The sequence below is a fragment of the Manacus vitellinus genome, unplaced genomic scaffold (genome assembly GCF_001715985.3).
Source record: "Manacus vitellinus isolate BGI_N305 unplaced genomic scaffold, ASM171598v3 scaffold_53_pilon, whole genome shotgun sequence".
Lineage (NCBI taxonomy): Eukaryota > Metazoa > Chordata > Aves > Passeriformes > Pipridae > Manacus > Manacus vitellinus.
This window is the reverse complement of record NW_021940637.1, coordinates 2,294,277-2,319,583: the sequence shown is the minus strand read 5'-3', so window position 1 is coordinate 2,319,583 and position 25,307 is coordinate 2,294,277. Positions and strand designations below refer to the sequence as shown.

General features: G+C 43.7%; 1 protein-coding gene across 2 annotated transcripts in view; it reads left to right on the top strand.

Moving 5' to 3' along the window:
• TLN2 (talin 2) overlaps positions 1–25,307 on the top strand; it is a 152,756-nt gene that overhangs the window by 103,239 nt on the left and 24,210 nt on the right. For both annotated transcript variants that reach the window (XM_018081477.2, XM_018081478.2), the window contains 17 exons: positions 672–794; positions 1,875–2,018; positions 2,182–2,343; positions 3,437–3,577; positions 4,694–4,875; positions 6,557–6,689; positions 8,086–8,187; positions 9,779–9,949; positions 10,579–10,725; positions 11,578–11,679; positions 13,352–13,471; positions 15,531–15,677; positions 16,405–16,571; positions 18,007–18,190; positions 19,826–19,951; positions 21,384–21,500; positions 23,708–23,893. In XM_018081477.2, the coding sequence (XP_017936966.1) occupies positions 672–794; positions 1,875–2,018; positions 2,182–2,343; positions 3,437–3,577; positions 4,694–4,875; positions 6,557–6,689; positions 8,086–8,187; positions 9,779–9,949; positions 10,579–10,725; positions 11,578–11,679; positions 13,352–13,471; positions 15,531–15,677; positions 16,405–16,571; positions 18,007–18,190; positions 19,826–19,951; positions 21,384–21,500; positions 23,708–23,893 (2,454 nt within the window). The remainder of the gene's footprint in view (positions 1–671; positions 795–1,874; positions 2,019–2,181; positions 2,344–3,436; positions 3,578–4,693; positions 4,876–6,556; positions 6,690–8,085; positions 8,188–9,778; positions 9,950–10,578; positions 10,726–11,577; positions 11,680–13,351; positions 13,472–15,530; positions 15,678–16,404; positions 16,572–18,006; positions 18,191–19,825; positions 19,952–21,383; positions 21,501–23,707; positions 23,894–25,307) is intronic.

The following is a 25,307-nucleotide window of genomic DNA, read 5'->3' as shown; positions in this document are numbered from 1 at the left end:
TTATTTTTAATTTTACCGTGCTTTACATCTTCCTTTGAAGCCTGCTTTTGGTGTCCTTTTAATTTGATGTGCTGGAATTGTCTCGATCCTTCCTTCTCTGAAAGAAAAAAAGAAGTGCCTGACGGGTGTGCATGTCATCTTCTGTCTAATGCTCTGCAGTCAGAAAACCAGACTTGGAATTTTAAAACAAAGTGAACTGAATTCAGTGGGACACACTGTGGGAATTAATGTGTATTTTGACAGTCAGATAGTGCCAGCAGTCCAGGTGCAGTTTCATTTACGCAGAGTTTCTGAATTTAGGGACAAAGATGATGCTGGATGTGTTGACAGCATCTGCAGGACTGGCTGCAGTCTGTGAAGTGCACCCGACTGCCAGGGGGGCTGGGGTGACTGGAGGATGACAGCAAAAATAATGAGGCTTAATTCTGTGTCCTCCTAGTCATTGGAGCTGTAGCAGTGCTCATGTCTGCATGTCTGATCCCTCACACCACACAGAGGAATGTGCTCAGTTCAGGGAGGTCATTAACTAGCTCAAAATTCAGGAAGCCAAGTCCAAGAGGTTTGTGGGCCAGAACTGGCTCACTTGCTGTTGAGTGGTAGGTCTGGAAGATAACTTTGTTTTTTAATTTCTGAAGTCCTTGGAGAATCATCTTTGTTTCTTCATTTCCGAGGTCCTTGGAGAATCAATGGCGGGCATTTCCCAGAATGCAAAAACTGGGGATCTTTTGGTCTTCGGAGAATGTGTTGGAGTTGCATCCAAGGCTCTTTGTGGCCTCACAGAGGCAGCAGCTCAGGTAAGCTACTGAGCTGTCTAAAGCAAATATGTTTTCATTTTTTAGCAAGCTCATGTTTTGGGTTTGTAAATCTGAGATTCACTTCCTTGTGGTCAATAAATGATGACCTTGTACTACCTGGTGTGCTTGTGTGGATCCCCAGACACTGTGCACACACTGCTGCACTCTGCAGAAGGAGCAGGTGCAATAACATGCATATTCAATAAGGAAGGGAAATGACATCAAGAAGGAAACTGCTGTGGATAAAGCCAAGCTGCAGCATATGGAATTCATGTTTGCAGCTCAAGCTCAGAGCTGTTGCATCATAGAGAAGTGCACAAAAAGCAGCTGCAGGTACAATTAATGAATCAAGTTTGTAAAACTTCTTAAGGAGCACTACTGATTTCAGACATTAGGACTAAGAGGGAACCTGTTTCAACTGTTTAAATACTTCTGGAATAACCAAAATTCTTCAGCTGCTGCAACAAACTTGGGTCTGGTTGCTGTGATTTCACTGATCTGATAACTGAACTGTAGAGAGCTGGTACAGCCTCCTCAGGGAAGGATTTGGCTGGAGGGGATCATGTTCTGCAGCTGAAAACCTCTTCTTAATTTTCCCAAATATGGAATGTCTCAGTGTGGACTTAATCTCCTCCACATCTGACCCTGCACTGCCTAACTGCCATATGGAGGTGACAGGTAATTGTATCTGTAAGGGATACAAGAAATCTGCAGGTATGGTCTGACAAAAACCCTCATCACCTCTAATTCTGGCTAATACAGGAAATCATTTGCCCATACTTGTGATCCTTAAGGCTTTCTCCATTGGCTATGCCAGTGAAAAAGAATGTTTCCAGGGTTACCAGCTGTCTAAACAGTGGGCAGTTTTGTTTTGCCTAAATGAATTTTTCAAGGGTAAGATTAAGTTTGCTTGGTTTCAGTGGATTTATTGCTAAAAAGAAATGGTAATTGTACTTCACAGTATGATTTCTGAATAACCTCTGACCACCATGTGCTATGACACATATCAAGCTTATCAAAGATCCAAGATGGATTTAGCATAATTTCTTAGGATTGTTTTCTTCTTTTCTCCATTTCTAGGCTGCTTACCTGGTTGGTATCTCGGATCCAAACAGCCAGGCTGGCCAGCAGGGTCTTGTTGACCCAATCCAATTTGCCAGAGCCAATCAGGCGATCCAGATGGCTTGCCAGAATTTGGTAGATCCAGCAAGCAGCCCATCCCAGGTGATTGCAGAGGATGGCACGAGACCATCACCCTTAGGACACCTGACTTGGCTGTATTTGTCCAAGCAAAGGGGTTTTGGTTTGGAACCGCTGCAGAGCTGGAGCGTGGCAACTGTGACAGCCCTCTGACATTCTGCCTGTTCTGTGCCATCTGTTGTTGCAGGTGTTATCAGCTGCCACCATCGTGGCCAAGCACACCTCTGCCCTGTGCAACGCCTGCCGCATTGCCTCCTCCAAAACTGCCAACCCTGTTGCCAAGAGACACTTCGTGCAGTCTGCCAAGGAGGTTGCCAACAGCACTGCTAACCTGGTCAAAACCATCAAGGTACAAATCCTGCTTAATTGTGCTTCCTTCTTCCTTTGTGGTCTTAGGTTTGGGGGATTTTTGTTTTTAATTCCTGTTGAGGCAGAATGAGAACAGAGAGAAATATCTTCTCGCTTTCTTGGATATGCGTGGTTTAAAAAATCACTAATTATGGTTCTGAAGGCCTGAACTGGAAAACACGTTCAGTGCTAAGCTGCTGAAGTCCAGATGGAAAAATTGGGCAATATTAATATTAATACTAATATTAATATTAGGAGAGGCAGCTGACCTATCCAGTATGAAACCCTTCAGCACTGATGTGTTTAATAAGCTTGCACCATAAGAATAATCTACAAACAACTGAATGTGAAGGATTTTAATGGTGTTAAGTTGCTTAATATCTGGAGATTAGCATAAATATAAAGAAAAAAAAAGAAATAATTAATACTCAGAACCAAACAGAAGCCATTTATGTTGGTAATAGTCTCCTGTTAATAGTAATCTTTTATTTTCCAGATACCTGCCAGCAATTTGGCAAGAGGTAGTTTTTCTTCATGGAAGCAGAAATAACATTTGTGAAGCCATAGAGGACTTGAGATTCTAAACCCTTCTGGAAGCCATTAGCAGATCTAATCTGATTTCATTAGCTGAAATGTTTGCTATGAGATTGTGAAAGAGATTGGGTGACTTGTGTGGAAATGAGAGCAATAAATTACTGGTTTGCTTAAAGAAAAAAACCACTGAAAAATTTAAAAATAGGTCTGTAGGAAACAACCACCTTCACAAGCCACAAAAAGGTAGAAATTTAACCCTTCCCCCTTTGGAGCATGAGGTGCTGAGACACCACTTGAGTGAGTCGTGGGAGTGCAATGATAGAAAACCTTTATTCAGTCTCATGAAGCAAAGCAACATTTTAAAGTTTAGGGTCGATAACCAGCTAAGAAAAGAAACACACACCTAAAAGATCACATTCTTTGCATCAGCCCTGCTTGTGGAGGAGCTTTCAAATGTCATAAACACACAGCAGTTTAAAACTGGGAAGAATTAGACCAATTTTCTTCAGTTTTGCTGAGAAGCCCTTTCAGACAGAGCTCAGCCGTGGTTTCCTTTGCAGGCACTGGATGGAGATTTCTCTGAGGAGAACCGTAACAAGTGCAGAATTGCCACTGCCCCTCTGATAGAGGCTGTGGAAAACCTGACAGCATTTGCCTCCAATCCAGAATTTGTCAGCATACCAGCACAGATCAGCACTGAGGTAAGGCAGCATGCTGCACTTCCACCCTCCAAAAGCTGAAAATGTTCAATTAATCCCGTGCTGAGAGAGAGTGAGTGTAAAGACCAGCCTCAAAATGTTTCCTTGTGCTCCTGGGTGTTCTCAGGGCATTCTGCTGTCTTTTTGTAACATCTGACCTTGAATTTTCCACCAATAGGATGAGCAAGTCTCCTGTTAGCAAAGCAATACAGCACAGGTGACTTGCATGCCTTGGTAGCTGGATTCTTCCATGTGATAAAGTAATAAATTGAAGTAATAAATTATCCTTTTTCCCTCAGTAGCAGCTTTAACAAATGAAACCTAATTGGTTCTGGAAAGGATTGAAGGGACATCACTGGATTTTTTTCCTCTTTCACCCACAAGTTCTCCATCCTCAAACCCTGTAACTACAGCATAGTAGAATTTGAAGAGGCTAATAAAGGATTTGTTGGGTTTGAGGTTCTTTTTCTGTGAGGAAAAGAGATAAAAAAATAAATCCTTCAAGCTTCATAAAAGCTAGAGGCCATGTATTGTTACTGACTCTCCAAGTGCTGCTCCCTGCTTTTGTCAGGCTCTGTTCCCAATGGCAATATCAGATGATGCAGTAGCTGTTGCAGTCTTAAAGCTTTGGGGCTATAATTGAAATGTAGGTGTGTCCTCCAGGACCTGAGTTTACCATGAGTACCAGCAATAAAATGGATAGAGAGATGATGACCCAGTTAGAGTCATCAGCCATCACTCAGTCAGTAGTCCAACCAACTAATTCCTGGGAAAAGAACACACCTGTTAAAGATTACAAGCTTTGTGACCAATAAAGTATATTTTCAATGATATTTCTGTAGTCTATGATTAGACAAGTGTAATTGTTTTCTCCTGTTTCTCAGCTGGAAGGTGCCTTTGTAAACCTCAGACGTGTTGCTTAGTATGTTTTAGAGAAAGCTGTTGGCTTGTGATTTTTTTATTTCTATTTCTGAGTTGACTCTCTGTGAGTAGTACAATAGAGGAAATTATAATGCCATTTTCATGATGTTAATTAAACAGACTTCTAGGAGCAGGAAGTGTGGACAAACTCAATCATTTAAATGTTCTCTCTCTCTTCACGTGCCTTTCTGACCACAGGGGTCACGAGCACAGGAGCCCATTCTGGTTTCTGCTAAGACAATGTTGGAGAGCTCCTCTTTATTGATCAAAACTGCCCGTTCTCTGGCCATCAACCCAAAAGACCCTCCTACGTGGTCTGTGCTGGCCGGGCATTCCCACACGGTCTCAGACTCCATCAAGAGCCTCATCACCTCCATCAGGTATGACTTTTGGAGGAGCAGCGTGGTGGCAATAACTGAGCAGCTGCTCTTCAAGAAAAATACCATATGGCCATTAGCACTGTGTTATTTTTCCACGGATGGAAATGACTCTGTGATGCACAATATCTCCCCAGTTACACTGGGTGTTTAATCAGAATTGATGACTGCAGCACCCTGCAACACAGGGCTGGTCTGGGTTTGTGTTCTGTTCTCCTGAGGTAAATGTAACAGAGAATGCTGTACAAAATGGAAATTGTAGCTAATATTACCTCCATGTGCAGATCCTGTACCAATGTGTAATACATGGGAAACAGCTTTTTCTTTTTTTTTTAAGGTCAGACAGTGTATAAATTACCTTTGCTGTCTGTTCTTTGCTACAGTGTTCTCTGTGTAGTTGCAAGAATCCTGTAGCAAGAAGTGAATATTCTTTATTTTTGGACTGAACCTCTCTGTCCATTTCTCAAGGAAAAATTTAAAGCATAGATCTATATTTAACTTCTTTGTATAGATTAACTCAAAATGGCATGAAAACAGCGAACCAAGCAGTGTTCACAGTTTTATTGATCTTTGATAATGATTGTACTGAAATAGCAAACTGCATGTCAGGGCAAAGTACTCAGAAACTAATCTTTGGTCAAAAATACCTGGACTGAATGTAACACCTGAGGAATTGTTTTCTGAGACAGTTGTCTCAGAATGTGAATGTTTTTTCCTGGTGTCTGTTGCAATTTTCATCGAAACCTCCCTGAGGAGATTGAATTTCAACTTTTCTTCTGAGGCAACCATTTTTGTCTGTGTAACCATTAGGAAAGGAGTGGGGGTCTGTGTGTGTGTGTGTGAAAGTCTGTGCACAGATACCAAAATGCTTTAGGTAGAACAAAGCTGACCTTGGTCCTCGTTGCTCTCCTCCCACGTGTTTTATGTACTGTCAGGTCACCCAGCACCCCTGTGTGATCCAGGAAGGAGCTGCCTCCTGTTACGACCCGCTCCAGAAAAAGGGGAGGGGGGTAACCCATGTTCTTATCAATAATTCCCTTGGGGTGGATTAGAGTGAAATGACACTGAATAATCAGTGTGTGAAAACATATCTAGGTAGGGTTCATTTTAACACTTTTGTTTGAACAGGTATGTCAGCATTTTGGGTGTTGTCATCTATATCATCTATCATAGGGGTAACCCCTGGGGGGAAAATGCATAAGGGAGAGAAAGGAAAGACAGGATAAGGGTAAGGAGAGTAAGGGAAAGCAAAGCTGAGAGTGGACAAATGTCTATGGTCACCACCCACGGGGTCCAGTGATGGGACTTGGGAGTTGCAGCTTCCATGTCCGTGAGTTGAAGTGGTGGCCTTGATCTGTTGGGGGTGAAGGAGGGAAGCCCCCACACTCCAAGAAGTTATGAGTTATTATATCCATGGATGGTGTCCCAGGCCATGCCACGAGCCCCCAACATCTCCTGGGGCTGTGCTGAGTTCCTGAGGGGTCTGGCCAAAGGGTTTTTCCTGCCTTTCAAGATGGGCAGAGGGGGAGGGATGGGCTTTGATGGGCCATCAGAGGTGTAATGCAAAAGTCCTGCAGAAGCCTGCAAAAGTCCCTTGGCAATCCTGGAATGCATAAATCATTAACCATTTCAGTCTCTGACACCTCCTTCCCCCCAGGCTCAGTTCTGTGTCTCTGTCTGGCAGGGACAAGGCCCCGGGGCAGCGAGAATGTGATTTCTCCATCGATGGGATCAACAGATGCATCAGGGACATCGAGCAGGCGTCCCTGGCCGCCGTCAGCCAGAGCCTGGCCACCAGGGATGACATCTCTGTGGAGGTGAGGGACAGGCACAGACACAGCAGTGCTGGGCAGCCTCCCTCACCCTGCTGCTGCTCTGGGCACTGGAAGATTTGGAGCTCAGCCCTCCTTCCCCCCACTGAGGGGAGAAGTGTCCTTACTGGAACCTTTGTAGGCAAAGCACACACTGCCCCAAGTGTAGAGATTATGGAAAGATATTGGTATCACCAGGCAAAAGCAGAGGTGAAAGTAGTTATTTTTTACTGCCACCCACATGTTACTCTGATTTCCTGTGCTGACTTGACAGACTGAGGGTTCCTGTGCTGCTGTGCCATTTGGAAGCCAGGATGCTCCTGAAACTAATCTGTTACTAGAAGTCCAGTGATGTAACTGTTGATGTCCTCTTTCTTAATGCCTATTTTCTCCTCAAAAAAGCAGAATTTGAAGTTGATATTGATATGTTCACATAAAGAAAGCTTCTTTTTCTCCCCCAGGCCCCTTCTCTGCCCTCTTTCCCCCCCTCCTCCCCCAGCAGCTCATGTTGAGATTCTCAGCTTGGTCTTTTCATACTGTTGCTTCTTGAAATTACATGTTTATTCTAGTGGTTTCTTGGGGCTGTAATGCTGGGCACGAGAAACACATGACACAAAATTAAGCTGAGCAAAAGAGGCTATTGCAGGAAATACGTTGTAATTCTGTTTTATTGGAATGATGAAGTTATCTTGGACACCACGTGGAACTGAAATAAACGTTACCAAAAATGGCATTTATTTATAAAGCAGTACAGGAGTATTACAAAGAGCAAAAGTAGTATTTATTTTCTCTTGCCTTTTGAGAGTGAGCTAAATCCTGGTGGCTGCCAAGACATCAAGTGCCTCTGAATTAAAAGCCAGTATTTATGTCTTGCTCAGGCCATTAATATGCTTTTTATTTGCTCCTGTCCCACAGACAGTGCTCAGGAGGTCAGTACTCATCTCTGTCCCTCAGAGATGGCACATTTTTCCTTTGGCTTTCCTTAGTCAGTGGATTTCTCCTATGAGCCTCAAAGTCTACAGCAGAGCTTTGCTGGTTTTCTGGTTGGAACAGCAATGCTAGATCTTTGTCAGGGCAAGAATAGTTTGGGAGACTGGGAGGACGTTGGTCACATTACAGTGAGAAGGGATACCTACCCCCAAATGTGCTGGAGTGGGAAGGAGCCACCTTCCCCACACTTGTCATATAAACCTAAAGAGGGGCAGGTCTATCTGAAAGACAGTAAAGGAGAAGAGGGTTGAAAGAGGGAAAAGAAGAAAGGAGCAAGTCCATAAAGCAAGCTGGCAGTGGATTTCTGCGGGGCAGTGGGACAGTGTTGGCTGATCGAGGGTGGCTGTCACAGTGTGTGCAGCTGGAGAAGGGAACAGCTGTGGTGGTCACTGACCCTTTCTCTCTCTGTTAGGCCCTCCAGGAGCAGCTGACATCAGTGGTGCAGGAGATTGGCCACCTCATTGACCCCATAGCCACCGCAGCCCGCGGAGAGGCGGCTCAGCTGGGCCACAAGGTACTGTCCTGTGACAGGGGCACTGGAGATCCCTGAGAGCTGCATGTTAGGGGATACCCTCATGTCATAGCAGCTTCTCTTCCTGGGGGAGAGCAGAAGAAAGCATGTGTAAGGAGGAAGGATCTGGAATTTTCAAACACTTGGAGCCGAGACCAAATAAACCTGTTTACATTTGGGGCCAGAGGGAAGATATTTTCGCTGAGGTTTTTGATGAGGGGCTTTGTGTAAATGTGCCCCTCTGCTGTACAGAGTGTAAGTATGGTCAAACTCATGCTTATCAGATGTCTGTCCAAAATATCACTATATATTCCTGAGAGAAAAATAAATGACAAGTTTTCTGTGTCAGTGTATTTAATACTGGAAAGGAATCACTCTGTTAGCATGAGAGCTCTTCCAGAGTTGTACCTGACTGTTTAAAACCATCAAATATTTCATAGTGTCTCAACTACTGACAGTTTTGATTCTTGGTTTGCACACCTTTGAGGTGTGCAACAAATTGGGATTGCTAAGATGTAGGTAGTTAGGGAGTCACATTCCTCTTCCTGCTTGTGAGGTGAATGTTGACCTGAGTTGGCAGTGCTCTCTTAGAGCCAGGTTTTCCTGCTGAATGCTGTTTGCTTTGACACAGTGTAAAAGGCCTTATGTTTGTGAAATGATTCCTATGATTCAGGGGGGGTTTTTTATTTTTTTTTCTTCTTCTGAGAAGCAAGATAGAAGTCTTAAAATTTTATGACTCTTGGCTGTCCACATAGTCTTTTAGATGGAGTAAACCTTTCAATATGTTTTCCAGCACATGAAGACATGAAGTACTGCCATTTTTCTTCCCTATGCCAGCCTTCCCCTTTCCTAGAAAGTTGCTTATAACCCCCACAGACATATGCACTCTTGAATTTTTGAGGCCTTGGGTCTACCAGATGATGCCACAGTGGGCTATTTGTGCATGTACAGTGGAATAATTTGTCCCAACACATTACAGGGATTTTGTATCCAGTAAAAACTGTAGAAGGAAAGTCTCATGGATTTCTGTTGTGGCTTTGTAGATGATGTGTCAGGTGGCAGGTAGACTGTAAAAATGTTCATTCTCATGTAAAATGTGCTTATTTCCCTATAATATGTGTGCAGCCCAAAGCAGGTGTTTCCTTAGAATGAGTGTAATGGGTTGGGAGCTGAGGGAGTGGAGGTTGTGAATATGAGCAGTCTCAGAGGTGAACAGAGCAATCCAAGTCCAGTACAGTCCCATCTGTCATCCACAACAAAGATTGAGGGATTCCTCCCTTGCTTGGAGGAGGCACTTTTCAGGGATGCTTCTGAGTGTCACGTGGCTCCTGTGACAGTCTTGAACACAGTTCTGTATGACCTGAAGGGACTATGTGCTTCCAAGGGAGGAGGCACATGGCTTTACAAAGGAGCTGGAAGATGGGGGGAGACAGAATCACTGGGCACAGATACAAACCCAGCTCTGTACAGTGCAGACAGGGTGTGCTCCTTGAGCCAACCCATGTCCCCGTGGTAACCAGGGAATGGGGTTTCCCCTCAGTTACACCTGAGAAATGTGGTTAATGTCTTTCTGTGGTTGTTCTGGCTTTCTTAGGTAACACAGCTGGCAAGTTACTTTGAACCCCTGGTTTTGGCTGCGGTTGGTGTGGCATCCAAGACACTAAATCATCAGCAGCAGATGACTGTGTTGGACCAGAGCAAGACACTAGCAGAATCTGCCTTACAGATGCTGTATGCTGCCAAAGAAGGGGGAGGAAACCCCAAGGTAAGGTGGTTGTGTGGAATTAAGGGCGAGAGAGAAAGGCAGGTGTGGCAGAAAAACCAGCACCTTCCCACCGTACAGCCAAGGGATGTGTTTGCAGTGGAAACACTACTGACGGCTCTCCTGGTGTCTCCTGTCAGACTAGGAACATTTCTCCCAGCCAGGGTTCCAGTCTGCCTCACACATCCTCTCAGGGGACACTAAGGCAGGGTATGACAGCAGCTCTGTAGGCTCTAATACAGAAAGCAGATGGTTAAAAACCAGGACCTGCCTGGTCCGTGTCCCAATGGGATGGGACCCTCCCCAGCCACAGCAGAGATGGAAGGAGCAGCAGCACATGACAGTAAATAACTCAGGTGTGATTGGCTCTGATAAAGAACCACAGTCCTTAAAGAATATTTGAAAAGACTGCAGGGCCTTATATAAGAGGCTTAAAGAGTTGTGTGCCATGGTTTCTTGCAGGAGTTAACAAACGTCGTTCTGGCTACTTTGCTGCAGTGTTTTCCTTGTCATCTTTGCCCTGAAGTGTTGTTTTCAGTGCTGCTGTTTTCATTTCTTACATTTCTGATTTTCACGTTGTTTGGCATAGAGAGCAGTTTCTGACTGTCTGTTTTGTCACTCTGTCCCTTCAGGCCTCTCACACTCACGATGCCATCACTGAGGCTGCCCAGCTGATGAAGGAGGCTGTGGATGACATCATGGTCACCCTAAATGAAGCTGCAAGTGAGGTTGGCATGGTTGGGGGTATGGTGGACTCGATTGCAGAGGCAATGAGCAAGGTGAGCATAGAAATTCTGAGCCCTTTTTCACTCTGTGCTTGGCAGCTGATCCACACTGCAGGGCTCTGGAGGAGCTGGTGCTGATTCCTCCTGGCAGTGGTCAGTCATGACATGCTGTCACAGGAAACCTAAAGATTATTTGATTTTGCAGATTGTGAAATAAAACCGATGTGGGCCATGGGGCTTGTGTTTACAACCTACACAGTACCTGTCAGTAGAATTACTACAAAATACTTTTGTTCAGCAATATGCTGCCACTTAACTGCCATCTGAGGTCAAGCAGCCTCTTATTTTTGCTTCCTTTTTTCCTTAGCTTTCATGTCAGTCTCTTAAATGAACAGCAGGCCGACCTTGAAGCAAGTTACTTTCAGAGAAGATGATGTCAAAGCTTTAAATGCCTTGCTGTGCTTTGTAATGCATTCTACTGAAGATGTATAGTTGCAAAATGTACATAAGTTGAATCCAAATAATTGACTTTTCCTATCCTGACTTAAGAAATGAAGACTTTAGCACATAAAGAAATCTTATGTTATCTTCTGGCGCAAACATTCTGGTTTGTAACTGTTGCACCTTCCCTTCTATATTTGAGAAGTGCAGGTGGTTTGACTTTGGGGGAGAAGTGGACCTCATGCTCAAAAAACTCTGCACTGTGTATTCTCCATGTCTTCCATGCTCATAACCTGGGCTAAAGTATTTGCTGAGCTTCTCTGTTTATCCTGGTGCACTGTTGTCATTTGTGTATCTTGAGAGAGAGGGGATTATAAAATTGGATGTATAATACAATTTCACTGTTGAGTGTAAAGCTACCAGTTGTGATTTTTTTAATACTGTGTTTTTCCCTCTTTCTTGCAGCTGGATGAAGGTACCCCTCCAGATCCCAAGGGAACCTTTGTTGATTATCAGACAACTGTGGTGAAATATTCTAAAGCCATTGCTGTAACAGCACAGGAAATGGTAAGAAATTAGCTTACAACAGGGTGTAAACTCTGTGTGAATAAGGAAAATGGAATTATTTGCAGTGTCGTGACACTCTTGATCATCAAATTTTCAATAAACTTATCTCTTTAGGGGTAACAGAGCAAAAGAAGAGATGATTTTGTCCATTTAACTCTTGCATCTTAGTGGTGTGATTGTAGGGGGTCCTCTGTGGGAGGAATGCTGGATTGTATTGTGGCTCTTCTGCTCAAAACCTTATTTGGCTCATTTTTGAGGAGAAGTGAAAGGAAAACTTTTCACCAACATGCTTTTTTATCAACCTGTTTAATTGGGCTGAAATACCACCTTTTGTTGATTGATGACTTCAGGTTACCCTTTCACACTGACTGTTTCATTTAGCCTGTGAAATAACATCAGTGTTTTCAGGGCCCTGTGATACTCAGTGAGTGAATGCAGATCTACGTCTCACATTGTCCTTGCCTTTCTGTGATTCACTGGTTTGAACAAAAGAAAAAAGTGACACCTGTTGAATGGAGATTGCTCTTGACTCATGTTTCACAGTAATGCTTAATGTGTTTGCCTTTTGCACAGTGCTGTGGTTGCTCATTTGTTTTTGAGAGAGTTGACAGGAATGTTTATTTATGCTACAGTCCGTTGCTCCTGCAGTCAAGACAGGCTGATGATTCCCCTATCTATGACAATCTATTTTTGTCTAAAACTAGTTTTGTCCCAGGGGTGGAACTCCATGGCTTTTACTAAGCTTAATTGAGACAGAAGAAATATCTCTGTTAAATGGTCGGCTTTTTCTAAAGAGAGCTTCAGTTATTTCACAGAATCAGTAAGGTTGGAAAAGACCTCTGAGATCATTGAGTCCAACCTATGACTGAACACCAACTTGTCAGCCAGACCATGGCACTCAGTGCCACATCCAGCCTTTTCTTAAACACCTCCAGGGATGGTGATTCCACTGCCTCTGGGGCAGCCCATTCCAATGTGCAGTCACCCTTTCTCTGAAGAAATTCTTCCTAATATCCAACCTAAACCTTCCCTGGCACAGCTTAAGGCTGTTGTCCTCTTGCCCTACTGCTGGTTGTCTGGGAGCAGAGACTGACCCCCACCTGGGAGGGTATTTATACTGATATAAAGTATTTATACTGATATATAGTATTTATAATGATCTATAGTATTTACACTGATTTATATCCTGAAGTTCTACTGAGATGTTCTGTGTAGTCCTGCCTGTTGCTTCTCCATCCCGTTCCCACATCTGAGGGGTGCTTTGCATCAGTCCTCAGATTTTTTCCATTTCCATGCTCCTGTGCCATGACAGACTGATGGAGGTTAGCTCACCTTTGACAAAATAAGGTGGCTGTGACACACAAAACCCACTTCTCTTCCCGGTCCAAATAACTGTGTACCCGGCCCCTTGTGTCAAAGAGTGAGTTATCGGCTCTAACTGCTGCTCCTTGGTGGCCCGTGTGTTCAGCGAGTGCCTGGTTACCGTGACTCTAATAAAGCATGTTTGCTTGGGTTTTCCTGGCGCTCCTGCTGGAGGACAGGTCCCTTCCATGGCAAGGGTTTCCCCTGTGCCACCCGCGTGGCCAAGCGATGAGTGTGCCTCTAATCCGGAGCGCATTAACCGGTTGTTCTCACGCCTGTCGTTTCTCTCTCGCCTGTGTTCTCTCCCCAGATGACTAAGTCGGTTACTAACCCGGAGGAGTTGGGAGGACTGGCATCGCAAATGACCAATGACTATGGGCATCTGGCTCTGCAGGGCCGGATGGCCGCGGCTACGGCAGAACCAGAGGAGGTCTGCACTTCTTGGGCCTCTTTTTCCTCTGCACGTGGTGGTGTTCACATGGGGGTTTGAGGTGGTTTGGAGCTGGCTCCCCGCCAAGTCTCCAAACCTCACCGCAAGAGCTGCCCCCCCCAAAAAAAAAAACCAAGGGAAAAGAAAAAAAAACCAAGAGAACCAAAACGAGAGAGAGGCAGCTAAAGCAATATATATAAATATATTTACACTTGTATTACATTTATATGCACTTGAAATACGTGTACGATTCCAAAAGGAAAAGGGAAAGGGAAGGGGGAAGGAAAAAAACCAAATAAAAAAAACCCAAAATAGATATACACACGATCAGAAACTCAGGATCTAGCAAACTAAAGAATTAGCAAAAGAATATCTGACTACTCTCCTTGGGACAACAGGAAGTCACGCTGGAGCGACCACCGGCAGCCTCCGTCTGCCAAGGTCGGCCAGGCCTTACCAGGCCTCGCTCCCCAACACCGACAGCAGGGAACCCACACCCTCAGAGCCAAGGGAAGGAAAGAGAGCAAAGGCCTCTCCTCCTTTCTTCTTACACTCCTGGTTTACGTAAAATCATAGGGAATACCAGGTAATCTGGCCACTTCCTTGGTTACAAACTGGTCACCAAGGAAGGCCCAGACTAAAATTACCACAGTGTTCTTTTACTGTGGAGAATACAGCAAAGGCAACAAGCCTTGCTGCAAGAATTACCCACCCAAAGAGCAGAAACCCTCTGGCAAAACCTCTGTCCGGCTTCAGAAAGGAAAAGCTTGGGATAATAGTGGGCAGTTCCATAGGTTGTGACAGAACCTCCTGAATTACTTTGAGGCTTTTGCTTACAGGCAACTTGCAAATACAGAGAAAGCTCTTGATTTGTTACTATATGGCTTTCCTTCAATCTCACATGTTTTGGCAAGTTACAAATTTACATATGCTTTTTCATCTTGCCTCTAAGTGATTTCAAGCATAACTTCCTGTCCTGAAAGTGAGAGTCAGGCAAGTGGTAGGAGCACAAGTTTCTTTTGCTGACAGGACATGTTCTGTACCTCAGAGTCAGAATGTGATGTGTGAGAAGCGTCTCATGTGCCTCGTGCTGAATGAGGAAAACAGACTGTTCACCTCCATTCATTAACCTGTTATGGCAGTTGCTGCATTTTCTCTGAGCCCAACTACAGGAACCCTTCTACCCCTCTTTTCTCTGTGCCCTTGGTTATGGCACACAGACAGACTTTGTCGAGGTGGGATAAGAGGATATCTCACTTTCTCCAGATGTATCAGATTATTTAGATAAAAGACCTTCAAAGAGTTTTCGGCTTTGTACTTACATATCCTGCTGATACTCTACCTGAGTGTTTCGTGCTACGTGAGAAGCAATGGCTTGCACTTGGCTTGATATTACATTGAATCTCCCCTTCTGCACGTTACTTTCTGCCTGAGGTTGAAATAATTCCGTTTGTGATACTAATGGCTGCGATCCCTGCTCATTTATTAATCCCCAGTCACACCTGTATGCCTAAGTACATGCAGGTACTGAAACTATCACATTTCTAAACAGGGACCATGCATCTTATGATGTAGGATTATTAATAAATCAGAAGCAGCAACAGCAGGATTGTCCATGTTTCAGTGCTCTGCATGTATGTGGTTGGTTCTGGAGACTGTGTGAGGTTCAAAACCAAACAGAGTCACACACTTTTTGATCCAGTTTAATCAGTGTAGACTGTAGTAAAATATATAGTTTTTACCCATCACAGGTCCCTTGAATAGAGCTCACACTGACTCACATACACACCTTATCCCTTCTCTTTCCCAGGCTCTGGTTCTCTAGTGCTCCTGTTTCATCAGTGAGCCTTCTGTGGGGTTGTGCCTCGTGCACAGCTGGAATTACATCTGTCCTCCCTTTCTGATCTCTGCAGAGTGTGTAACCATGGGCAAATATTAGTAACAAAGATTCACCAGAGCGACCGTGTTTCCGTTTCTATTGACACAGTGTACCAGCATGACATCTGTTTATTTGCTTTGCCCTTGATTCCTTTCTCCCTGTACCTCCTTTACCATCTAGATCGGGTTCCAGATCAGGACTCGGGTGCAGGAGCTTGGCCATGGATGTATCTTCCTTGTGCAGAAAGCTGGAGCTCTGCAGATTTGCCCTACAGACAGTTACACCAAGAGGGAGCTGATAGAATGTGCTCGTGCTGTCACAGAAAAGGTAGGACAGCCTTCTGTGCTGCCCCACTGTGTTTGTGTACTGAGCTTCCATGGAGCAAACCAGGCAAGTGGGATTTGGGAAATTGCTTCTTTTAACTTCATGTTCTAGTCCAACAGTGTCTGAATTACCCAAAGTTCTTACTTTTCTCTCAAGTGCTCAGTGCAGTTCACATGCTAGGTTAGCACATGAATAACCCTTGCTCATGCCTTGCCTCATATGAGAGGGAGATTGGTCTGAAACTAAATCCTGAGACATGAGATGGCACTTAAGCCTTCTGAGGCTTCCCCTGGCCGCAGTCACTGAGATGAGGTTGGTCCATGGCACCTGGTTTCATGGAGCAACATCCTCCCCTTTTAAGACCGGACCAAGGTCGCTGCCTAGAACTCCATCTTCAAACTGTTGAGGCTTCTTGTCCCTTGGAAACATCCCCTTCAAACAGATGGCCTGGGGAGCTTGGATGGGCTGAACCTTTTTTTGGACATGAACATTGAGAGTGAGTGCCAGTTGCTTCTGGATCTCACCAAACACTTTGGCCCAGCCTGCGTTGGTGTGCTCTCAGCTGTGCCAGTTTGTCACCGTGTTGTGCCCCAGGAGTAGCGATGACCCCAATTTAGGCAAGGGTAGACAGTGTCTTGTGAGTAAAGGTAAAGCTGATAAAGAGAGTCAGAATGATTCTCAGCACCGACTTTCTTTTGATGACTGCCTTGTTGCTTTATGTGGTTTCCAGGTCTCCTTGGTTCTGTCTGCCCTCCAGGCAGGGAACAAAGGCACCCAAGCCTGTATCACTGCTGCCAGTGCCGTGTCAGGGATCATTGCAGACCTGGACACCACCATCATGTTTGCTACTGCTGGGACCCTCAATGCTGAGAACAACGAGTCCTTCGCAGATCACAGGTCAGTGGGACTGAAGGGGGTGGAGGGGCACAGGGGACAGTGGAACTGGCCCACGGGGGTACATTTTTACCTGTCTAGGTTCATGTGAATGCAACTGGATGAGGCAGTGGAGTGAGAGGAGAAATAGGACAATGGGGATGTCAATAGAGTACAGCAAACTTGAGTTTGGTGCTTTCTGTGATGAAAGAATTTTAAAAAGCTGAGGAACATCTGGTGACAGAGCTTTCAACAGAAGACTGCAACTGTAGCACTATTTTGGCTTTTTTGGGGGTTTTTTGTTTGTTTTTTTTCATTCAAGCTGTCTGATTGCATGGACTACCATGCATTGTTATTCCAGTAGTGAAAATGAGCTGTCCATGATGTTGAAGAGGAATCTTTTATATACTTTTTCCAGCAGCTGTTCTTGACTGTCTGGCTGTGTTTGTCTTGCTAAATCATGCTTATGGTTAATGCTGCTGTGGACAGCAGTGGTGGGAACAGCACAGCCATGCCACGCATTTTCCACTTTGGCAGAGATAAGCCCAGTGGTCCTTTCAAGTGGCACCTGCAGCAAAATAATCCCACAGCATTTGCCATCACAGTAACAGATTTACAGCATCTGACTGTTGCTTCTTTTACAGTAAAGCCCAGGCTTCAGAGCCAAGGCACTGCCTTACTACTCCACAGCCTAGTTGGCTGACACAACTATTGCATGGCCAGCATTTATTTCCCTCCTCCCCAGTTGCTGAAGGAAGAGGAAAGATGCAGAGGTGTCTGGGCTGCTGGTATTCTGCAGACTGAAAGTCAGGGCTTTTCATACAGGTGTCATTCATTTCCAGGCTGACATTTTACATGAATAGGGTCCTAGTTTCAGTTCATTTGACTTGTTTGTGAACTGCATAATCAAAATGATTTCTTCTTTTATCCAAATATTGCTTTGGATTTGTTGTGCTGACAGGTCAAAACATCTATGTAGGGGGAAGTGGGGATGGAATCCTGACTAGGACACGTTCCCTGTTCCTGTTGCCATTCTTGCTATTACCTTCCTTGCAAATGATTATTATTTTAGTTTCCTTACAATATGCTGATTAATATAGACATTCAACATCTGGTACTTTTATCACAGCATGGCCAGATTTTCTTTTGGTGTTCAAATCCAATGCTCTCTGCTGCTACTGCCCTATCTAATTTCCTTTCAAGATGGGGTCATTTTAATAAACTGCCCTGCATCTGCCCAAAATGTTCTACTACTGTTTTAATAGTTGTCTTTTTTTTTTTCCAACTTCCACCCCAGCCTGTGGTATATTATGAGCAGACACTGGCATGATGGCTTAGATCAGCTCCTTTATGTAGCTGTTAGTCACCATAACACTGGAAAACACATTTTTTTCCTCTTCTCTTTTTCCACTTCCTTCCCTGCTTCCTCTTTTTTTTTCTTTTTTTTTTTTTGCTACAGGGAAAATATCCTGAAAACAGCAAAAGCTTTAGTTGAAGACACAAAATTGTTGGTTTCTGGTGCTGCCTCAAGTCAGGACAAACTGGCCCAAGCAGCTCAGTCATCAGCCAACACCATCACTCAGCTTGCTGAGGTAGTAAAATTGGGAGCAGCAAGCTTGGGATCCGATGATCCTGAAACACAGGTGAGATGTTTTAAGATATTTCTGCTCCTCTGAAGGAGAACAGAGACAGTTTTCAATTGGGAGAACTGTGCGGGACTTCTGCTTTTAAACAATGTAATAGGGTTCATCTCCTGTGGGACTTTTCTGGGTTTGCTCAGATGTCACTGGTTTTTTACAAGACAATCAAGATGTTAAAGCATTGAGTGGAACTAGTTGTGCCTTTGTATAACACTTCTGCTTTTATTTCACTGCTGTGTTCCAGCTGGGATGCTTTTGGCAAAGGATTTGGCTTAGTTTTACTAACTTGTGATTGGACCCCTGGCTCATCCCATTTTTGTTCTAAAGAGCCTGCATATCCTTAAAGCTGCTCTAAAGCTTACAGCTGGACTGTGCACTGTGTTACTGGTGTGGGCTGACAGGCTCCTGCCATTCTCCCCCTATATCTGACTGCTTTTTCAATTGACTTGGTCACTTTTCAATGTGGATCATCTCTAATATTTCTTCAGCTGTTTGTTTAGATCTCAGTGAAATGGAGGTTGCCAACATATTGCAGATGTGCCTGTGGTGGGACCAAAATAGTCTGAAACGCCCTGCTCATTTGGATAATGCTCTGAAACAGATGTGTGCTCTGTTTAGCTTGACCTGTGTGATGAACTAAACTTCTGACATGTTCCTCTCTAGGAATATCCTGCTGAAACCACTTTTTCTTTCTTTTTTTAAACAGGAGATTTTCCATAATTCAGCAACATCTGCAGAACATTTATCACACCTCGCTTTTCTCTATTTGTAAAAGCTGAGAATACAGTACTTAAAAGCTGTTGTGCACAAGTAATTATTTATTTGGAGCAGTTTTCTATTGCCAGTTTGAAGTTGTAGGTGCACCGTGTGTCCGAAATGCAGCACATGATACTCTCACAATTTTTTTCATAGCAGTAACATTTATTTTACCTGGTATGATAGTTTCAAATGGCTCATGCTGTAAGTTGCCCCATAACATTGGCAGCTGGACAACAGAGAATCTCATCACTCTGTCCTATTTCTCAGGTTTTTGTCTTATTTGTGTGGTCAAAGAGCTTCTGAGCTACCAAAAGTTAATTAAACTTCTCACAAAAAGCAAAGACTTCTCTTGTTCTTGCAGTGAATTGCAAACACAAAGGGGTGAGGCTGATTTAGGGTTATTTATAATGCTGCAGAAATGCAATTATTGAGAAGTGATTCCAGATTTGACTTTTCCTCACTTTTCAGCATTTAATTCTGTATAAGCTCTTAAAGGGTTCAACTTCCCCTCCAGACCCTTCACCTAAGAACTTCTCTGACAGCTTAATGTCTTTGTTGTGTTGTGGCACCCAGAACTGCACACAGTCCTCGAGGTGAGGCTGCACCAGTGCAGAGCAGAAGGAAACCCCACCTGGAATCAGCATTTCAACTTCTTCCTATGACAGGAAATAGTCAATTTTATGGACTCTGACTGGTGTATGAAACACTGCAGCTCTCAGCACAGCTTTTCCTCTTCCAGAATATTCAGTGTTTGACTGGGGTAGTGGGAGGGTGGTACTATTTAGTAGGTATTTTTTTTGCTGTGTTCTAAAAATCACACCCCCGTGCAGACTTACCCCTTTTGTGCCTGAGCCTTGCAGCTCTTTCTCATTCCTGCAGGTTGTCCTCATCAATGCTATCAAGGATGTTGCAAAGGCCCTCTCTGATCTCATTGGTGCTACCAAAGGAGCTGCCAGCAAACCAGCAGATGATCCCTCCATGTACCAGCTGAAAGGTGCTGCCAAGGTAACACCTTACCCTTGCATTGTGTTTGAAGTGCCTGTGCAACCACATTGGATAGACACGTGGAGCTTGGACCAGGCAGTTTCTGATTGCCTGAAAACTCATCTCCCTTTGTTTCATCATCATCCTGGGATGATAAAGAAAAACAAGATGCTGTTGAGTTTTGATGAAGCTCCAGTTTTTCTAGGCTGTCAGATGACTTTTGTGGTTTTGGTGACAGAACTGTAATACTCATGAAGAGAAATGTCTCTCTTTTACAGGCCGATATCTGAGGGCAGGTTTTCCTTTCATAATGATATAGACTAAAATTTATCCAGTATAAAATGGTATCTAGATACTACATTCTAAATAATGAATGTTCAGGACAAGCAGGGGCTCTCCTTATTTACACCTTGCAGCCTGGTGAGGGAAGGGGGGAAGAAAAACAACCTCCTAACACTCTGTGTCAGGATATTGTGCATTTCCATCTCCTCTCTCCTGGGTCTCTCCACGAAGCACATAGGTATCAAAGCTCAAAACTTGCAGAGATTATGCCATACCTGTGATACCTTTAGCTTTATTTTCCCTGCACCTGAGCTGTGTTGTTGCATTTGCCTTACAGAGATCATGTGGATTTGTGTCTACAAAATATTTCCAGGGGTGGAGATCTCGGTGGTGTTATTTCTCTGTGCCTCTCTGCCTTTCAGAGCACATGCTTACAGTGTACTGTTGAGGCACTACTTGAAAAATAACTCAACTAGTCAAGAAAAATGGCTTTTTGGCTCTTCCCACTGTGAAGAGGTGTCTTTGACAAGTCGTCACTGTCAAGAAGTTGGCTCTTCTGTCTCTCCTTTTTTCATTGCAGCTGTTGTTTGTATCTCAATATACTGGGGTGGAGGAAGGATGTAACTATTGCAGTGACAATTAAGTTATTCTGCATCAGAACTATTGAGTTTGTTACAGGAACAGTAACACTGATCCTGTATCTCCATTTGGGCTTGAGGCTGGTGTTTGACTCCTTGCTCATCTGGGGTTTTATCTGATTGCAGAGAATGTACTGGACACATTTCAAAAAGCAATACCATCCCTCGATTCATGTCCCCTTCAACTGGCAGTGTAAGATGTGCAGGAGGAAAAGACAGTAACATGCTCTAGATAAGCTGTGATTTTTCCATTTTTTGGTAATTTTTTTGCCAGAACACTCACACTTAAGATAGTATCTCTGTGCAGTTAATTGTGCAATGTTTCTGCAGCTTATGAGGAGCTTTCAGAATGTGGCCAGCACAAGAGTTGGTATCTAGTCCTGTAAAACAAGTACAGTTCAAGAAGTCTCTTAGGTCCTATTTGAAGTAACAATGCTGCCTACTTTAATTTGCCTTGCTTCACACCCTGCTGTTTCTGAAAAAAATGGGAGGGAGGATTCATGGATTTTTGTCCTCCCTTTTCTCTTCTGCAGGTGATGGTAACAAATGTCACATCCCTTTTGAAGACTGTTAAAGCAGTGGAAGATGAAGCCACTCGAGGGACGAGAGCTCTCGAGGCCACAATTGAGTACATCAAGCAGGAGCTCACGGTGAGAACAGAACAGCCCTTTGAAGTGGTTTTTGGGAGTGTGTCCTTGCACTAAACCAGGCCTGCCCACAGCTCCTCCTCAACCTGTGCTTTACTGCCTTGCACTGCACTGGGTGCAATTTGGGTCTCTCTGCCTGCTGCAAATCCTCTCTGAAAGTACAATTACAGTCCACTTCAGCCTCTCTACTTTCACACATTTCCAGTCCCCACTTTGAGAATGAAGATGCTCCTGTCAAGTACAAAACTGGAAGCAACTGCTTCCTTCTTCTCTAGACCTTAAGCTTTCCCTACAGATATTATTTTCTGAGTCTGATGCTGTTTCTCTTATTTTTTGATCCTGGCTTTGGGAGAGTCTCCTCAACATCACTGCCCTACTGCATCTGCAGTTTAATCTTGTTTCTATTTTTCCTTTATTATGAAGTGGATATTACCAGGGATACAGAGCCTGCTATCTGATATTCTGGGTGAGCAGGAATTAATGATAGCATGGAATTCTCTCTCAAATAAGGTGTTAGACCATGAAAATTGTTTTCCTTCCTCTTTAAGATATAAAAATACAGCCTCCAGCTGCAGCTTTCAGTTATTTTTTTTAACTAGCACAGTAGTCAGTGCCATAAATAATACCTGCATATTTGCGAAGGAGCCTGATTTTTTTTTCCTTCTTTTACTTACAGTCATTTTTATTAAAAAAACCCTATAGATACAATCTTCAGCAGAAAATTCTTTGATGTGTAGTCTGTGGATTAGCAATTCTTGACAGTAACAGCACTGGCACAGCTTTGTCTTGTCAAGTGCTCTCCATAGAACAACTAGGTTTCGTTGTGTGAGCAATGCTGTTGTAATGGAGAAATTTATTTTAAATTATTTTCTTTCAAAAACCTGTATATAGTAATTGGGAATTCCTATGGCAGTGGTAAAACCTCCTGACTTGGTACCTGAGCAGGAATGTTCTGTACAATGTCTAGTGCATGTTATTGTCATGTATCCTCGTGAAGGCCTGGCTTTACATCCCTTCCTGTAACTGAGCTAAAGCCTGTCCAGACCTGTCACTGGAGGATTGTGCATTGTTACTTCTGCTTTCTTAGTTAGGTTGGTATCTGTTTGAAGTGTTCCTCCTTTTGCTTTGGCCAGCATTGCTAAGGAATGGATCTTTGGTGGTGTTGCCACCTCTTCCATGGGGGGAAAGGTGGAGTAGTAGGGGAGGGTCAGGAGGAACAGGGGATGGCTCAAGTGTGTGCTCAAGAAAACGCGTCAGGTTTGATTTGGAATTCCAGGGACTGCATCTGAACAACGTCAAATATCCTTCACATATGTAGCCAGAATTCATTTTTTGAACATTACTTTCATTTCTGGAAAGAGAAACTGAAAAACTGATGAACTGAGAGCACAGGATAGACCTGGCTCACTTCTGTCCAGACATTTGTGTTCTGAAGGCACTAGCCTGCTTAGGTTGCACTGTGTGGAGTCAAGAGACCTTTCTTGATTAATTGTGCACTCCAAATTGTCCCTGCACTTCATAAGAATGGCAAGTAAATAGAGACTAAAGCTTGGGAACAGAAAATACAAGATCAAAGTGAGGTTACCCAGCTCTTCTTACGTTCGTGTTACCGCAGTTCCTGTGTTCCAATATTCATGAGTGCTGTGCACTGCCAGATAATTGGAACTATTTTCACACAATTCACCCTGCAAAATTATATCTTTAGGTTTCTGAGGGGGAACTAAATATAGTCGAAGAGACAACGTTCCACCTCTGCTGTTTTAAGACACATTTGAATGTTTTAGTGATGCTCCCGATCTGTACTGCTCTGTGCTGTCAACAGGGGCTTGGGAGGGCCCAGCCTTTGCAGGGGAAGGATCTCCTCAGGTGAGCAGACCAGCCTAAAGAGCAGACAGGATGAAAAAGGAGTATAATTAAAGGAATTGTAATTCTTATCATCCTGTAATGCTCTGAACAGCTGTCTGGAACAGATGAGATGAAGGGGTTAACCCTTTTTATTGCTATCCTTCCCTCAGCTTATTGTTTCCCTCTGGAGGTGAGCAGGCTTATCTGATCCAGGCTTATGACAGGCAAGAATGATATCCAAGTACTCCAAATATGTTTCTAATTTCCTGCTGTTCAAGGGCTGCTTCCCTTTGCCGCCTCCTTCTCGCGGTCGTTCTGCCGCGACGTGAGTGGTCTCAGACTTTTCCTTCTGTTTTCACTTTTAGGTGTTCCAGTCGAGCGAGGTTCCAGAAAAGACCTCATCACCTGAAGAGTCCATCCGGATGACGAAGGGAATCACCATGGCAACTGCCAAAGCTGTTGCAGCTGGGAACTCATGCAGGCAGGAGGATGTGATCGCTACAGCGAACCTGAGCCGCAAAGCAGTCGCTGACATGCTGACAGCTTGTAAGGTAAAGATGCACTTCCTTGCCTAGCACTGAGCTTTTTGTGTGTGTCTGTGCCTCTAAATCCGTGGAACATTGTATTTTTGTTGTTCGGATTCTTTGTGTTAATACTCTGCTTTTCACGTGAGGGAGTTGACGGTTAAGAGAATTTTAAGGGAACGTGTCCCTCAGAAGGATTTTGTGTGCTGTGCACACACAAAAAGCAGCATTAATATTGACTGTTTTCTTTTTGTGAAAATGAGAAATTTTATTTGAGCTGAAATTTCCTCGTTCCCAGTCAGAAGACAAATAATCTGTGCAAGTGGTAGAATATACAAGTAATCTCGTGGTCACAAATATCATTTCAGTATTCCTAGGAACAGTGAAAGGAATGGTGAAAGGAATCACTCTGGTCTATTTTTAATATTGCTTTCCCCCCTAACCAAACCTGTCTGTTTGGTCCATCTCTTCTGTGCTTTTTCAAAATGTTTTGCATTTGCACTAAAAATAGTGGTGCCCTGTTTTCTGCACTTGCTTGAGCTAGACAACTTTGAAAAACTGCCCTGCAAAACCTGGGGAGAACTGTGGGCTGTATAAAGGGTATGAAGCCATTTGGCTTTGTTCTGATGAAAAAAAAGACCTAGGCATAAAGAATTAAAAAATGGGATTCTAAAGATCTCATTCCTTTTGGTCTTCAGTAGTAGCTGTAGTAGTAAAGTACCTTTACCTGTAAATCATAGTTATTTACTTCTGCATTTCCATGTGTGGAAGGTGACAGTGAAATAATGGTGCTCTCTGTGTGCTGTCTGTTTTCAATATTTGGTCAAATCCTAACTGCCTACGTCAGTCCCAGGTTAATTTTTAGCCCAATACTGCCCAAACAGAAGGGTTAATTTTGCTTTTAAAATGATCCTCGTGCAAAAGTGCAAGTTCTAGTATAACTTAGAACTGGATTTTTACAAAACCATCGAATACAGCTTTTTATCTTGACTTAGTTTTCTAACAGGTTTTTTAGCACCTCACAGTTCTTGACCACTTTTCATTCCCCGAATTTTGATTCTGTCCTCTCCATAACCTCAGAAGGTCAGCAAAACAAAGCAGCTCCAGTTTGCATGGGAAAATTAAACTGTACTACTTACATGAGAACTACCATAGCCTAATTAGTGTTAGGGACAATCCAGTTAATTGAAACTAGTAAGGGAGGCTCAGAACAGTTTATAGTTGTGCAACATTCTGACAGATCAATTCAGGCATCAATCCAGATGCACATCAATACAGATCCTCTGGCATTTGGAAGTGACCAGTGCAGGCACATTTTAGTTTTCCATCTCTCCAAACAGGCAGCAAATTCTCAGGAAGAGAATCCTCTCTTTCTAGTAACATTGCAAACACACTCGCAGGCACACACAGCCCAACGCTCGCTTTTGAACGTCGATTTATG